The 17,875-nt window shown below is 36.8% G+C and overlaps 1 protein-coding gene across 1 annotated transcript; it reads right to left on the bottom strand.

Moving 5' to 3' along the window:
- Positions 1–9,983: 9,983 nt before the first annotated feature.
- Positions 9,984–15,958, bottom strand: LOC143561609 (uncharacterized). The gene is made up of 9 exons (XM_077049642.1): positions 15,624–15,958; positions 15,101–15,530; positions 14,484–14,934; positions 14,186–14,385; positions 13,564–13,799; positions 12,003–13,473; positions 11,376–11,513; positions 10,876–11,013; positions 9,984–10,513 (listed from the first exon to the last, which is right to left on the bottom strand). Exons 1-9 carry the CDS (start codon positions 15,807–15,809, stop codon positions 9,984–9,986), a joined length of 3,780 nt encoding a protein of 1,259 aa, XP_076905757.1. The 5' UTR covers positions 15,810–15,958.
- Positions 15,959–17,875: the final 1,917 nt, after the last annotated feature.

Here is a 17,875-nt window from a genome sequence, read left to right as displayed (position 1 = left end):
TATTTTAATCCTCCAACTTTCAAAGTTGACATTTTTAGTCCAAAATAAATATGGATTTTTCTAGGATGTTACAATCCACCTGATGGGACAACTTCTCGAATGACTCCTGGTATTGTGCTACCGTAGTCGTATGTTTCAGTCGGGAAAGAGCTTTGGCCGGATTTTCGTAATCCGTCGGTCCAAAACGTGCCAACAACGCCTGAGAAAACTCCGCCCAAGTCGATGGTCCCTTAAGTTTTGTGAACCAACGATGCCATTGTAAAGCGATACCGTCTAGATGGATTGAAGCCAAGTTGACCTGTTCCTTTGGAGCAACACTCAGAAACTCAAAGTATTGAGAGGCTTGATATAACCTACAGGCTGGGTCTCCTCCACCGAAACGCGAAAACAGAAGCTTGTGGTACGGTTTGGCCGCATCACCCGAAAGGATGAACTTGCCACTGGAACCTGGCGGACCGTCGTGCCGTTCATGCTTGATGGTTTGGAATTCGTTCATTAACTGTTGAAACATGTCGTTAACTTTAGCAAATTGATCGTGCATCTCTTGCTGGAACTGTTCGAGCGTTTTCTTGTTACGGGTTTCCATTGGATCACGACTGCTTTGATACCACTAATGTGGTCCAATCAATCTGATTCAATAGCCAGAAATTAAGAAGGAAAACAGAGAGAAATTAAGGGAGAAGATCTGGAACAATTTTCTGAATAATCCATTAATAATCCAAACAATTACATATAAAGGAAATTACTCTTAACCACTACCCACATGGAGGAGATCATGGATCACCACTCCTTTATATAGGAACAACTCCTTGACACACAAGCTAAAGATAAACTGAAACGTAAACTGAATAAAAAAAGAAATAACATAATTATTTTAGCATAAAATCCCGTTGTAACGTTGGCCCGGTACACATCAGGCAGTCGCGGTTTTAACAATGTTAGGGTTTAGATGAAATTGAATGGACCGATGAATTTATTTAACGTCAATTAAATTAAAGATAAAGATGAACGGAGCAACGAATGAATGAGCAATCAATAAATGAAACGTAGCGTCGCCGAAAATCGAAACTGAAGTCGCTGGCAACAGAGTGTATAGTGTATAAAATCGCCAGAGGTGAAAGAGTAATTAGTTTAGTGGCGTCTGATAGAGAGAGAAAGTGGGAGATGAAAGGTTGTGTATCTGTATTATAATATAGATATAGATAATGTAATATAGATATAGATATAGATAATATAGATATAATATATATATGTTGAGTTATAATAGAAAGTATAGTTTTTGTAGGAATGATAAGAAGTAATCTTGGCCATTGATTTTGAACATGGAGGGTTGAGATTAGTTTAGGGGGAAATCAAGTGTGAACATAAGGGGAAGGGTATAAAAGGAATAACACATTTGTTGACTTTGTCTCTCCACATACAAGACACATGCCAAAATCCCCCATCATTTTAAAATGTCCATAACTTTTTATTACTACGTTTTTATTGGAAAAATAAATTCACCATAATAACGAGTGTCTTTTTATCTTTAATATGAGTACCATATTGTAATATAAAAATTAAAAAAAAATTATTGGGTTTTTTACAAATTGTGTTTTACCAAATTGTGTTTTACAATAGTATTTTTCATTGCGTTTTTCTTTTTCATTGTGTCATACAATTGTGCTTTTTATTGTGTTTTTATCATTGTGTTTTTTTTTGTAGTGTTTTTTTCCATTGTGTTTTTTACATTTTGTTTTTCACAGTTTTCCATTGTGTTTGTTCGGACTTTTCCGGCGAGGCGGTGGCGGTGGGTGAAGGGTGTGGTGGCGGTGGGCGGTGAAGTGGTGGTGGATGTAGGAGATGAGTGAAGATGTAAGTGGGTTTTATGTAAGTGGGGTTTTGAAATTAATATAAGTGGCTTTTGAGATTAAAGTAAGTGGGTTTTGATATAAAAGTGTTAAGACAAAAATACCCTCATTCCTAGCCTTTTTAGGAAAATCAAACTTCTTATTTGAACTTAACCCATTCTCAACCACATGTTTTTAATTAATTTTTAAATCTTGTGGTCCACAATTAAAGTGAATAAAAAATGTAAATACAAATATAACTTTTTCTCTCTCCTAAAAACATATATAAAAATTAGTAAAAAAATGTTAAAAAATAGCAGAACATTTTTCTTTTTGATGTTTCGATGTTTTGTATTAAATGTTACAACATATATTACATGTAACAAAAAAAATGATGTTACATAGGGTTTTCGCGGGTTTTCACAACTCAAGTGGGTTTTCATTTTAACCTTACCCATAAACCAAAACCCTAAAATCCTATATGTCGCGATGTGGTCGCTCCCCTTTTTATGGTAGCCACCAAATTGCTTAATTTTTAAATGGAGGTCTCTCATTGATTTAACCCAAATTCATAGGTATGTGTCTTACCAAAACCAGATAGCTCTTAAACGAGTTATAACATCTCATTAAATTAAAAATTAATCTTACCAATTATTTGATGTGAAAATCCCATAAAATAGGGATATACTAAAATTTAATATCCAATTTAAAAAGAAAAAGAATATTATTTTTAATTAATAAACGATTTTATAGTAAAAAACATAAGCGGGTCATGGGTCACCAAATCCAGATAGCTTTTAAACGAGTTATAACATATCATATATGTATGAAACTTTTTCATCATCAAACCCTAAGTATATTATTAACTTTCTTACAATAAAGAAAATTAAAATCCCAAAAATAAATATTAAAAAATGAAAAATGTAAAACAACCATTCTTTCAAGCCATCGGATTGCTTTATTTGTAAATGAAGGCTTCTCACGTATTTGACCCGAATTCACGGGTAAATGTCTCACCAAACCCAGATAGCTCTTAAACGGGTTATAACATCTCATTATATTAAAAATTAATCTCATAAAATATTTGATATGAAAATTGTGACATTTGAGCCAAAACAAGGTACACCTCAGTACGTAATTACCGATTAAGCAAATAAACGCCTTTTGCGTAACAAACGAACGATTAACCGAACGGGTCGGGTTATGACCCAGATATCTCGGGGGGCCATTTATAAGTGATATACGATCTATACAAGCTAAAATATTAGAAATATGGTCTTAGTTTGATAGCAAACAAGTTAAACGAAAACATGCTCGTTTAACTACCCGCTATAGATTTAAACGAGAGATAGTTACAAACCAAGCATTGTATCATCCGTTAAGCCGAAAAAGACTTACCAAACACTTATTTGAAATGTTTTAAGCGATCCGTGAAAATATTTTTGATTTTTACAAACATATAGTATGTTTTTATAATTTTACACAAAACTAGCCGAAAAACACTCGTTTTCGCGCTGTTTAACGCACCCGATAAGTTTTTCGCGCCAAAAACCGAACCCGAACTAAATTTGGACCGGGATTTCCGTATTTGGACTTGAGAAATCAGAAACTTGGGCCAAAATGGGCCCAAAGGGGGCCCATGATGGTCCGATCGCAGCCGCCACCCCCCCTTGTTTATTCTTTCACATTTAAACTAGGTTCAAGCCATTTTTAACATCATTTCTTGGAAAACTCTGGACACCACTTCTGTTTCAGCCAGAAAACTTCCAAAACCTAAGGTAAGAGCTTAAATAAGTAGCTTTTGAACTTGTTTAAACTTGTTTAATACCATAAAAACATGTATTGGTTACTAAAAATCATTCCTAACCGTGTAAAAATCCTAAAAATGGTCCATAAACATGTTTTGATCATACACATGGTAAGGAACCTGTTTTGATAGTTTTTTTGGCCATAAACACGGATTAAAGGGTTGAAACGACGTTTTTACGGTTCAAAAGTTCGTTTTTGTGCACTAGCCGAAACCCTAACTTAAAGGCTGTTATGTTGATGAAATATTGCTTGGTTTGTGATTTAGGACTTGTACCTAGCTTGCTTAGAAGCACAAGAACCTGAAAACTTGATTAAAAGGTCGGAAACGAGCCAAACCCGCTAAGGTAATGCCGAAACACTCGCTTACGGGCTATTTAGGTTAAGGTTGTGATGTGCATATTTTTAGGACTTGAAATTTTGTAGGGACATCAGGGATCATGTCAGTGAGTCCCTGTTCAAATTTGGTAATTTTTCGACCATCCGAGAATATTTGGCGAATTTATTACCGAATTGGGACGTTTATTTGGGAAAAATAGCTAAAATACTTAAAAAATTATGAAATTTTTCTGGGAACTCAGATTTGATGTATTTTGATCACACGAGAATTTTGGGATCATTTGGAGAAGTTTAAAGGTGTTTTGTTTATTTGCGTTCGTGTGAATTTTTACAACCGAATATGGGCCGAAAAGAACATTGCACGAGCTTTTTACCTTCTGGAATTGATACAGGTTGTTTTGGGACATGATTTGAGTATTCAGGAATTTTTGTGGAATTTTTGGAAATTGTTTGGGGTAAACGGACGATTTTCAGGCGAAATATAGCTGATAAAATGAATTTTTATAAATTAATAAAAAAGTAAATAAATTCCAGAAATATTTTTATAAAAATATAAATATTTTAATTGACAAGTGGTTAAATTTTCATAATTTAATGATTAACGGTTAATTAATTATGCTAATCTGAATATTAAACAAATTCAGTTTTTATAACAACCGGCAAGTTCACGACTAGTGAACCTGCGGGAAAATAAGAACACCAAGAGTGATCAAAAATCATATTTTTGGACTAATTAAGTAAAAACGAACTTTTCTATGAGAAACCTAGACAATCCGGGTGGATTGTGCGCGTTTCTTCTCAAATCAAACTGAATAAACGGAAACGGGCCCCGTGACTAATCCGGGACCCCAATATGTGATCTTTCTTTATAACTTAATCATTTTGTTAACCAATACATTTACCCAAGTTTATTTTCCCATAACTGTTTTCTGAACGCGTAAACGAGCAACTTGGCCCAGCTGGGAAAACGGGAGTCTGAGCCAGGTTCGGTTTTAAGTATTAGATATTGAACACATCACAACCTAAGCCTATTGCCACTTTCTGGGCGTTCCAGCTACACCCAGATTAGTTATACAGCCCAGTTTAGTATTGAGATTATAATAATATTAAAATATTAATATTATTATAATGTTGATTATAGGAACTACTAATAGCGGACCGAACAAACCACGAGCCGATACAGTACGGAATATCTACAAAACCGTGAGTTTCATGACCCCACTTTTAAACTGTTTTACCAACTTTTGGGGTGAAAAGCATGTTTGATTGCATATACATACCTGAAACATGTACTGATGTGAATTATCTAAGTGCTAACACAAGAAAGTCCCCACGATCACAGTGATTAACTTCGAGCCGGTGGCTTGTGAATAGTACTATTGGTTTGACAAACCCAAACGGAGCCGGCACGGTTTGCCGAGACACCAAAACCGTTTGCACATGACCATAATTTTTACGAACCAGCTATGTAGTGTTAGACATAGCTACTGGGGCATGTTGTGGCGGAAAGGGGCCACAGTGGTTGATTGAGCGTGGGAAATGGAGGCACGCAGCACGAGCAGTCCAGGCTTCACTGTAGTTTAGCATAATTACATCACATACATCATTTACATACATACATACTTGTTTCATGATTACAAGTATTGACTTGTGAATACTCATTACTGATTTCTTGAAACTCGTGAAACTCACCAACTCTAGTAGTTGACCCGTTTTAAACTGCTTTTCAGGTGTACCTAAATCGGAGTAATTTGATGATCTGTTACTTACCTGAAGTGTGTGGTTGATGCTATGTGAATAGAGGCAGGGATGTTAGTAGTAAGAATGTATAATTAACGAACTAGTTTTGTTTGTATCGCCTAGACTGTTATACAATGATAGAACAAAGAAATGTAATATATTGTAAATTAGTTTGTAATGTTTCTTTATAAACAATGTGTTGATATCAGAGGTGTCTGTTACATTCCCGTTTTACGCTTCCGCATTGTGCTAGTCGGGGTGTGACAAAAATCCTATAAAATAGGGATATACTAAAAATTAATATCATATTTTATTTAAAAAAAAGATATTATTTATAATTAAGAAATAATTTTATAATAAAGAAAATAAACGGGTAATGAGTATCACCAAATCCAGATAGCTTTTAAACCGGATTATAACATATCATCTATTTGTGAAACCATTTTATCATCAAACCTCAAGTATATTAATTATTAACTTTTTACAATAAATAAAATTAAAATCCAAATAGACATATATAAATATTGAAAATGAAAATGTAAAACAACCCTCATAATACGAGGATATATATATAACAGGTTCACATGCTACTTGACATGTGTCATTTGGCCTTAGGGCATTTGATTCCTCATTAATTTAAGTTTCGTTGTGTCTCGTTTTTGTGCAACGTGTCCATTTTGATATGATTATAGGTTTATGTTATGAATATCCTTTTGAAAATTTAAAGTAATTAAAAAAAATATTTTGCATGTATTACCGTCGATCCACTTACCCTGACTTATCTTTTTGTTATTTTCGCCTCCGTATACATCCAAGTTATCAAAGACTTTAGGGCATTTACATCCCCTCCGTCATTTTCAACTTTATAATATAACTAGGTTATTAATTCGTGTACTGCACGGATGAAAATTAATAAAATCGTCAGATAAACATATATATTTATTTATTTGAATATATATAAAAATTTGTATTAATATGAATGGATAAATTTACATATAACTAAAAGTTCTCTCTCATTTCAAAAAATTTAATGGATCTCATCCACCATTTTTTCTATTATTTTATTCACAAATACTTTTTTATTATATTTCTCGTTTTATACACTCGTAATAATTTGAAGGGTGATGAATAGTAGCTTTTCATATATGGAAAGCTAATTAGCTTATGTAGCAATTTTTAAAAATATAGGGGTAGGGTTGAGAAATGGATGGGTTGTAGTGGGTTTTTAGTAGATTTTTTAAAAATTTAGAAGCAGGATCGGGTTTTTTTTTCTTTTTTTTAACGACTAAATTTTAGACACCACATGGTTTGAACCCATGACCTCCTATTTCACATCTTTATGAACTCTCTAGATAGTGAAATGTGAATACTCATGGGAAATATACTTTTCTTTTTTATTGAGGATTTGAGAATGGTAATTCAAGTCCCCTCTTATTTAAACTTGGCCACCAAAATGATATTAACACTTGCCTCAAAACTTTTCTTATTTTTAACTTGACCATTTAATCCAATTGTAACAACAAATTAAAAATTCACATATACACTAAGACTTAACAAATGAAAATTTTACTATTATACTATAAAATATAATATTGTAAATATAATATACTAGGTGTTACATAGTTGTTACATGTTAAATTTTGGTTTTAACTTATTCAAACGTCAATCTCTTTATCATAATCAATCATCCATTTTGACATATATTTACTTGGGTTGCTAGGCAACTCCAGTGCACAAGGATTTACATGTGCACGGTCTGGGTGGTGTCGGACTTATTTGTACCTGAAGTACACATCCTTACCTTACATTTCTACAAGAGACTATCTTCACAATTCGAACTCATGACCTAGCCACGTGACACCAGCTTACTGTTTCTCCAATGCTCATCCATGTTATGTTACAAGACATTTTAGAAATTTAAGTGCAATTTGTTTTTTTAAATGTAAAATGCGTGCAGTCTGCGAATCATATCTGCAGACATCTATTGAAAAAAAGGTGGACCAAACCTCTGCAGTCTGCAAAAAAAAATCGTATTGTTTTTTTTAATTTCTGCAGACTCCTAAGCATAAACAATTTTCCAAGACACAAATCAATCACAAAACGTAACATAATTGGAGCATAATTGGTTACGTCACCTGCAGGTGGAGAAGAGGCGGCAGAGGAAAGGGAGGCGGCGGCTGTGGAGGTGGAGGAGAAGGGAGTGGCCGGCGGTGGGGGTGGAGGAGAAGGGGTCGACAATGGGGTTGGGGTTGGTGGTTGGAGGAGAGAAACGATATGTTATTTTGTTTGAAGTCTGAGTAAGGTTTGGAAGTCTAATGAAGAAGTTAGAAGTCATTAGTCCAGGTCTTCTAGGATAAGAGGACGCACATACACTTTTTAATGAATGTCTTCCCTAAAATAAACACACTGTAGACCACAACGTCTACACATGGTTTGCACGGCACAAACAAAAGAGGTGAAGAAGAGCTTTTAAAGAAAAACAAACGCAACACTAATATAAAGAAAATAATTGATATTAGGTATGCCAAATATATATTAGAAAAAAACGTATACGTTATTAAAGAAAAAAATTACTTATTATTTAATATAAAAATAAATGGTTAACCATAAATTTTAGTTTGTCATAAAAATGTTCTTTTAAACCGAGGGAAATTGAATTTAAATAATCTCAATTATTGTTCATTGGTAAATAGCATGCCTACTAATGTGTTGGATGTTGATGGTTAAGATATTTGTTTCTAACGAGCCACGCTAACAGAAGCTTAACTCCGTTAGCCTCCGGTCGACGAAAATATGTTTTTAGCAGGAAAACTCCTTTTGGCCAGAAAACTCAACCTCTTCGATCGAACATTTAGGAATCTCTTTTTGGTAAACCTTTCAATTATTGAGGTTGTTGGAACCATAGAACCACCGCAAGAGTCAGTGGAGGTAGAAGAATGGTCACACCAGCTCTGTGATAGTGATGGGCGGTGATTAGAAGCAAATCCAACGAGCACCCAACCACTTAGACGACAAACTAAGGCTTCGTCGACTGGGATGAATGACTGTTCGTTGGTCTAATCGGTTGAAAATCAGGCAAATCCCTAACACGCAGAAGGTTTCCAGCGATGGAGGTGGTGGTGGATGTTAGCGATGGTGGTGGTCAGCGGTGGTGTTCAAGTGGTGGTGGTGTTACGTGGTTGTTGTAGGCGGCAATGGTGGTGTTCAGGTGGTGATGGTTAGCGGTGGTATTCAAGTGGTGATGGTGTTTTTTGTGTTGGTGGTGTTCGGGTTGAGTTTCTGGCGAAAAGGTATCATGTAAAATCATGGAGAAAAATGTTTTGAACACCACCGCTGACCACCACCGTTACTACCACCACCACCGCCGCCACCACTACCGTCGCTGAAAACCTTCTACATGTTAGCGATTTGCATGTTTTGCAACCAATCAGACCAACGAACAGTCGTTCGTCCCCGTCGTCGGAGCACTAGTTAGCCGTCTAGTGGTTGGGTGCTCGCCGAATTTGCCTCAAATCGCTGCCCATTACCTTCACAGAGCTAGTGCGATCCTCTTTTTTTAACCGTTGATTCCGATGGTGGTTCTAGGGTTCTAGCAACCTCAATAATTGGGCTTTTACTAGAAAAAGGATCCTAAAGGTTCGATCTAAGGTTACAAGTTACAAAGATGCTTGGAACGGAAATGTTGAGTTTTTTGGGCAAAAAAGAGTTTTCCGGCAAAAAACGTTTTTTAGGCGACCAGAGACTAACGGAGTTAAGCTTTGGTTAGTCGAGGCTCATCGGGTTGTTATTTGTCAACAACCAACTCGTTAGTTAGGGTTGTTATTTGGACCATCAACAACCAACTCGTTAGTTAGGGTTGTTATTTGTCAACAGTCTGGGATTATTTAAATCCAATTTTCCTTAAACTAATTATCACCCTTCTCATTCTATCCTTAATTATTACTAATTACAGTTTCCAAAACTATGAGCAGCTGGTTCATTTAAAATTTACTATTTTAAAAAGTGTAAAAGTTAATGCATACCTTATGTAGAAATCTTATGTTTGGCATGGATTGAGGAACATAATATATGGATACAATCATGCAAATACAAGTAAACCTTTTATTGTGTAGAATATGGCCTGGAGGACTAACTACAGTGTGCACAACTTATGTCAAAACATGCCCCTTGGATACAATCTAACCGCTAACCATCCGTCTGCTCGTCTTAACCACCAGGGACCGTTCACCCACCACGTGGCTTGTTGATTTTTTCCTCATCAAAAGCAGGTTAACTCGGCCCGCTTACATCATCATCATCTGAACTCCAAACTTCCACATCAGAATCACTCATTGGCTCCTCATTGAAGCCCTCAGCATCCGAAAACCCCGGGATTTTTTCAGAAGTAGATGATTCTGGTGTATACTGTGCTTCTTGTTGACTCTTATCCTTGACTACTGGGATCAGTAGTTCATTATAAGAAGCATCACCTTCATGCCAGTAATCAGCATCTGAACCATCCATATCTTTTCGTTTTATTGCGTCTGAAAGCAGTTGCTCAATGTCAGCATCCGCGAAGCTCTGTCGGCTAGTATTTGCAGAAGTATTTGGCTCGGGTGAATAAGGTGATCCGCTTCGAATTTGACTTCTTTCATCATCATCTGCATCTGAATCGTTTCTTACCAAGTCCGTTGGGAATACTTGTTCAATGTCAGCATCCGCGAAGCTTTGTGGGCTCGTGTTTACAGAAGAAGGTGCTTCGGGTGAATAATCTGACTCGCTTTCAATCTGCCGTGTTTCCTTGTTGTTTGCATCTAGGCCTGTAAACAAACCGAACGTTCAGTTAACCGTTAAGCGGAAAGATTGCGCATGAATAAAATTTTGTGTTAATTTGATTTAATGAAGGAATATGAACACATGTCCCGTTAGTTTATTTTTCGTTCGTGAACTAATGCTCTTTCATATTTATTTAAATTTTTTACTATCCCATGACAGGCTAATTATACAATTTTGGATTTTTGTCCATTTGCGTCTGTTTATGTTCATTTACATTCGTGAACCATTCATTTTGGATTGTGTTCGTTTTCATAACAAATTGGTTAAAGTTAAACAAACGAACACGAACATGCCTTGTGTTCGTTTGGTTTGTTTACAAGCCGTTCTGCATCTGAATCATTCATACCTAAGTCAGTTGGGAATGGTTGTTCATAGTCAGCATCCGAGAAGCTATGTCGGCTAGTATCTACAGAAGCAGGTGCTTCGGGTGAATAATCTGACTCGCTTTCAATCTGCCATGTTTCCTTGTTGTTTGCATCTAGGCCTGTAAACAAACCGAACGTTCAGTTAACCGTTAAGCGGAAAGATTGTGCATGAATAAAATTTTGTGTTAATTTGATTTAATGAAGGAATATAAACACATGTCCCGTTAGTTTATTTTTCGTTCGTGAACTAATGCTCTTTCATATTTATTTAAATTTTTTACTATCCCATGACAGGCTAATTATACAATTTTGGATTTTTGTCCATTTGCGTCTGTTTATGTTCATTTACATTCGTGAACCATTCATTTTGGATTGTGTTCGTTTTCATAACAAATTGGTTAAAGTTAAACAAACGAACACGAACATGCCTTGTGTTCGTTTGGTTTGTTTACAAGCCGTTCTGCATCTGAATCATTCATACCTAAGTCAGTTGGGAATGGTTGTTCATAGTCAGCATCCGAGAAGCTATGTCGGCTAGTATCTACAGAAGCAGGTGCTTCGGGTGAATAATCTGATTCGCTTTCAATCCGCCTTGTGTCTTCATCATTTACATCCATGCCTGTAAAGTGTAAACAAACCGAACATCAGTGAACCGTCCAGCGGGAAGATTGTTCATGTTAATTTATTTAATAAACAAACGAATGAGCATGAACATATGTCCCGGTTGTTCATTTACGATCGGTTACAATAGTTCTTGTGCTTTCATTTATGTTCGTTACACAATATTAAAATTTTGACTATTACTAATATTATTTAAGGATCTATTTGATCTTTTTACTATCCCATGACAACAAGCCTAATTTAAAATCTTTGGTTTTGTGCCAGTTTGTGTTTGTCTGTGTTCGTTTACGTTCTTGAACTGTTCATTTATACCATTAATGAATGAGCATGCACATTTTCTTAACGAACGAACAGGAACATGCCTCATTCGTCTAATTGTTCGCGTTCAAGTGCTTGTTTGGTTAAAGTTAAACTAACAAACATGAACATGCTCATTCGTGTTCGTTTGGTTTCGTTACAATCCTATCTTCATCTGAATCATTCATACCCAAGTCAGTTGGGAATGCTTGTTCAAATTCAGAATCCGAAAAGCTATGTCGGCTAGTATCTACAGAAGCCGGCTGCTCGGGTGAATAACGTGATTCGCTTTCAATCAGTCTTGTTTCCTCATCATCCGCATCTGAATCATTCATCACCAAGTCAGTTGGGAATAGTTGCCCAACGTCTGCGTCCGCGAAGCTTTGTGGGCTTGAGTTTACACTAGGAGGTGGTTCGGGTGAATAAGTTAACTTGCTTTCAATCCGGTTTAATTCCTTATCAACTGCATCTGAGTCATTCACCTCCAAGTCAGTTGGAAATGGCTGTTCACTGTCAGCATCCCTTACTAACTCCCCATCTTGTTTTTCATCAGACGCGCGTGGTTTCTTTTCCTCATCATCTGAACTCCGGTCATGATCTGAATCACCCATCTTGTTTTTCATCTCCCGTGACACTGTTTGATCATCATTATCATTATTATTATTACTTTCTAACGACAACTGCTTTTCGTTATGCTTCGTTTCATCATCATCTGAGCTCCAACCCTGATCTGAATCCGAATCTGAACCGTTCTGCTGATTATTAATAGCCAAGAGTGCAAGTTTATCATGAATACTTGGCAAATACGGAGAATTAGAAGCGTGTGCAGGTTCATCTTCAACCACTTGAGTTTGCTCCGCTTCATCATCATCATAAATCGCGTCAAGTATCATTCTAACCGCGTCTTTCATAATCATAATCTTATAGCGCGTGCTCTTCCAGTATTGCTTGTTTGGTTTTCTAGGAGAGGTATCCTTTTGATTAAGTCTTGTTTGCACTGCCAATGTTTTCCTCACTTCATTACATGTATTATCCAATATCTTCAAGAAATCACGAACAATTGCAAACAATCTTAGCCCTTCATCTTTTCCAGATTTTCCATGGAAATAATCTGCTGTGCTCTTGACCAACGCCATTATCCGTTTCTCTTCTTCAATCATCCACTTGATGTTGGCTTCTGCATACTGCATAAACTGAGTGAGTGCATTATTAAACTCGGTTGCTCCTTCTGCTTTTGTCATCTCTTCGCCCATAAACTCTTTTGTTTTCGTCAACATGTTTCCCAATTTAGAAACCGTTGATGTGAGCATCTCACCGTCAACAATGGCTGCTTTTTTAACATCGTTAAGCTCTTCGCTTAGTTTGGAAACAACCTCCATACCTAACATTTTGAGATATTCGGGTGATTTCTCATTTGGTTCGATACCTCGAGTTTTAGCCACCTTGATTCCTTCATATCGGATGATTTCTTGAACCACAAATGACAAAAGAGTTGTTTTCCCATCCGTGCCTTTAACATCCGAAAGTTTCAAAAGGGTGTCGAGCTTGAACGCCTGGGCCCCACCGCGGTACGTGCCATCGTTCATCCGGTTACCCGTTTTGAGAACTGCTTCTAAAAGCTTCAGGAATAGTCTGCTGCTTGTAAGCTTGTTGCATGCTACCTGTAATTCAGGTCCAGTAAGTATGACCAAAAAAAATTCACAAATTACTTACCAAATATAATATAATGGTTATGAAGAATGAAGTAGTACCTCCAAAGTGGCAAATGATTCTTTAGCCACATGGTAGTTCTCATGAAGTGAACCCATGAACAACAACACTTCAAGACGTTTGAATGCAGACGGGATCTCGACCAAGTTTTTGAGGAAACGTTCTGAAGTACCGAGTTGGTTAATATCGCCGTTATATACCCGAAGTTTTAGTTCTTCATCTTCAGTCGGTTGCATTTTTAACAAAGTTGCAATGAGCTCAACTGGAAGCTGAGTGCCTGATCACACATTCATATGAGAATATATACATAAATAAAGAGTTGAGTTCATTTTTCATTTATTTAGCTTGGCCAGAATTGCCACTTTAAGTCAAAAGTTAATTTATTGCATGTTAAAGTTTTTATCAAAGTGATCAAATGCCCTTATCAAAGTTTTTCTGATAAAGTTTTTATCAAGGACATTTTGGTCACTTTTATAACAACTTTAACAGAAAACTAGAGTACTAGACGGTGTTAGCCAAGTGAACTGAAATGGCAAGTTTTGGAAACCAAGTCTCCCATTAAAAAAAAGTAACTTTTGGTTAAAACGACAATTTTGGACAAACCGCAAGGACGAAAAGTGAACTTAACTCTAAGCTAAATAAGTATCACAGAAATCAAATCACCTTTCTTAACAGCATCACAGACTTGTTCAGTTGTCACATTCAATGCTTTAAGAAGAATAGCTAAATTCTGAGATTTTTTAGAATCAATGATCTGAACCAACTTGGTTTGAGTTTGTAAGTTTGCATCAATCTTCCCGCGCTCTTTCTTATTTTGAGCAGCCACATTAGCAAACAGGCCCACCATCGTCTCCTCATCGAACCTGTTTGAGTATGCACATATGTTTTCAAATATATGCAAAGCAATGCAATTTATATCTAGTAATCAAAATGAATGATTTGTATTGAGTTAAAGCCTTACTGGAACGATCCATCTTTAAGATGGTGCCAAACCATAGAACGGTTTTGAGCAGCGTTCACTTTGTCCCAAAAGAACGGCTTTAACTTGGTTTGTGTGATACTCGAGCCTCCATCTTTATTGTTTTCATCCATAACATTGCTACTCCTTGGACTACCTGATGATGAAGGTTTATTGTTTGGTACACGTCCGCCCTTTGTTGGCGGTGGTGGTGGTGCTTTGAAGCCAGAAGGTGGTGGTGGTGGCGGTGGAGCAGCTCCTTGTGAGCCAGGTGGTGGCGGAGGCGGTGGAGGTGGTGGTGATGATGATGATGATGATGATGCGGGTGGTGAAAATATAGATAATTTTCCTGGTGGAAGCGGTAAAGATGTAGTCCCTGATTCATCGACACTGTCAAGCAAATTCTTGATCTTGGGATCACGAACCGTCACCCTCATTGATCTTTGTAAAGTACCTGAATAATAAAAATCTTAAACTAACTAAACAATCGTAACCAGTAAAATCTCACTCATAGCAGAGCTATATATTGGCATGTTCCACTACGTGCACAGTATAGCAATTCTAGTACTAGTAACATAAAATGCGACTAAATATTGACTGAGCATAACAAATATGATCACCTAATTTTGCTTTATAGCCCTTGGAGCGTATGTTAACAACAAGGTCATCTTCTTCTTCTTCTTCTTCTTCTTCTTCTTCTTCTTCCTCTTTCTTTTGTTTTTCGTTTGCATTGGCTGCGGGTTTAAGTGCATCGTGCCCAAGATAACAGTACAAGAAGAAAGCAAAAAGGCCGAGTGTGACTACAACAGTTATGACTATGACACCTATCAACAACCCTTGCCCTCCACCACTAAAAATTGCTCCAATATCAGCAAGCTTACGCGAAGGCCTGGTGTAAGAAATCTCCAACTCTTCAGGTAATGTAAGTAGGGCCCGAACAGGTGAACGTTTGACTGCAGATGGTGAGCCTGCAGGCCAATGATAAGATGATGCAAATGGGCATGCCCTCTTTTGTTGATATTCACATATTTTCAGATTGTATAGTGTTGGCTGCACAAGCATCATTTCATATCATATATCAAATATCAAGAATGCATATTACATACAAAAATGAATTCAAATGATTAACGAAAAGAATCATACCGCATTTTCTTCAATAAATTGGGACGTCAAATCGTCTTCAATGCCATATGAAGTTTCTTTATGGAGCGAACGATTTCCTTCCAAAAGATCAACAAAAACCACACACAAAAGAGCTACAAAAACAGCTACAAAACCAACTTTTTTTGCAAAGCAAATTGTACCATCCCATAACACACCCCTTCTCATTTGAATCAATGTTTTGTTTATGCAACTATACCAAAATGAACATTGATTCAAGCCCTTAAAATATTTTACCCCCAAACAACCTCAAATTCCTTTTTAATTCTTGAAAATATATAATTCAAAACCGCACTAAATTCCCAATAAAAATATATGATCTTTATCTTCTTTTTATGCAATTCTTGTTTTTTCAAAATGCATGCAATCTCCAAACAAAATGTATTTTTTTTTCTGCGAATGGAGAATCAGAAGCGAAATCGAAACGAAATGAACGTTGCTAGATCATTTCTGACCCCCATGCAGAAAAAAATAAAAAGAAGGTGGTATGGGAATCGGATGAGACTGCTGATTGAAGAACTCAAAAGATATATAGATAGTGGATCCGAAAAAGTACAAATGTTGGGAAAAAAGTGAAGATAATGAAACTATAATTTCCAAGAAATCGGCTGTTAGGGGAATTGAAATTTCTTTCTTGATGGGTTAGTTAAGTTTGATTGTATTTTAGGAACAACAACAAGAAGAAGAATTAGGGAGGATCAATTTCACATTTCTCGGCAAAACATGGTACCATTACCAACGATTTTATTATTATTATTATTATTATTATTATTATTATTATTATATCAAAATATAATTTTTTTTTGTGAATATGCGTAATGTTAACCAAATGTTGTTAGTTTGGCAAATAATGTTGAGAATTGCATCATATATGCATTTGATAAATGAAAAGTATATCATATACACTTTTAACTTTTCATTAATAAACGTCGATTAGATAGACTATTTAGAACGATACATTGATTCATTAGGCATCGAGTCATCATATACCGTAACACTGGTTGCGTGATCTTGAAACTTTGGGTGTAAGACGTTAGCCACACTATGTGCCGGCAAAAGGAATAAACAAATCCACAAGTGTGTATAAATTATACAAGGGTATTGTCGAAACACGAAATGAATATGACCTGATCCATGACGATGTTTCCATGGATTTTCGAGATGAACGAACCACGTCTTGATCTTCTTCTCCGGTTGCTTGAGACCTGCAATGGTTTTTCGGGGGTGTGGAGGTGACTGCTAAGAAATCCTGAGGACCTCTTGTTTACAGACACAAAAAAGTGGTGGTGGCTCTTATTGAGCATGACCCTTTAATAAGGAGGTGGAGACCTCCTTATATAGAGAGTCTCATGGCCACCATCATGGTACCCTAATGGGCCTAGCCCAGTTAGGGTTACCTCCACAAAACCCTCTCAGCCCAATAACATTGTATTAGTCCATATAATAAAATAAGCCAAACATAATAAATTTAGGGTCGTAAAACCGGGTTTAGCACCATACCCCTACAAGCCCCCCAAGTCCAGCATTGCTCCTGGGCGTGCAAGCGTCTAGGTGGAGCGCTGGACTTTATGAGGTGTGTTAGGTCATGAGGCGGTTTTTTCCCTTTTCTTTGGCCTTGTCTTTATTGTCTTTGAGTTTTGGGAGGTTTTCCTCATGATGGTGACATGTTGCGGTCCTTATGATAATGAAGGTGCCCTGTCATAAATAAGATATAGCACGCATCATAGTGGCGCGAGGCCTGATAAAAGATGGAGCGCGCATCTCGATAATAATGTAACATAACTTGCGCGCGAGGCAGCTTACGAGTTATGAGAATAATAAAGCCTGCGCGCGAGGCGACTTACGGATCTATGAGAATAATAAAGCCTGCGCGTAAGGCGACTTACGAGCTATAAGAATAATAAAAACTGCGCGCGAGGCGACTTACGAGTTATAAGAATAATAAAGCTTGCGCGCGAGGCGACTTATGAGCTGTAATAATAATGAAGCTGGCGCGAGTTGCGGCTTACGAGCTATAATAATAATGAAGCTTGCGCGCGAGGCGACTTATGAACTGTAAGAAACATAAAAGCTTGCGTGTGAGGCGACTTACGAGCTATAAGAATAATGAAGCTTGCGCGTGAGGCGACTTACGAGCTATAATAATAATGGAGCTTGCGCGAGTTGCGGCTTACGAGCTATGAGAGTAATAAAAGCTTGCGCGTGAGGCGACTTACGAGCTATAATAATAATGG

Source organism: Bidens hawaiensis, unplaced genomic scaffold, assembly GCF_021521415.1.
Source record: "Bidens hawaiensis isolate Kalapana, Puna unplaced genomic scaffold, B.hawaiensis_p1.1 tig00020749_1, whole genome shotgun sequence".
In the NCBI taxonomy this organism is placed as follows: Eukaryota; Viridiplantae; Streptophyta; class Magnoliopsida; order Asterales; family Asteraceae; genus Bidens; species Bidens hawaiensis.
This window is presented reverse-complemented; position numbering and strand designations above follow the sequence as displayed.

Coding starts and splice junctions, on each gene's coding strand:
- LOC143561609 (XM_077049642.1), bottom strand. CDS start 15,809: ATGAGAAGGGGTGTGTTATGGGATGGTACAATTTGCTTTGCAAAAAAA. Junction 15,531..15,623: donor AATTTATTGAAGAAAATGCG/GTATGATTCTTT, acceptor ATGCTTGTGCAG/CCAACACTATACAATCTGAA. Junction 10,514..10,875: donor ACCATTCCCAACTGACTTAG/GTATGAATGATT, acceptor GTTTGTTTACAG/GCCTAGATGCAAACAACAAG.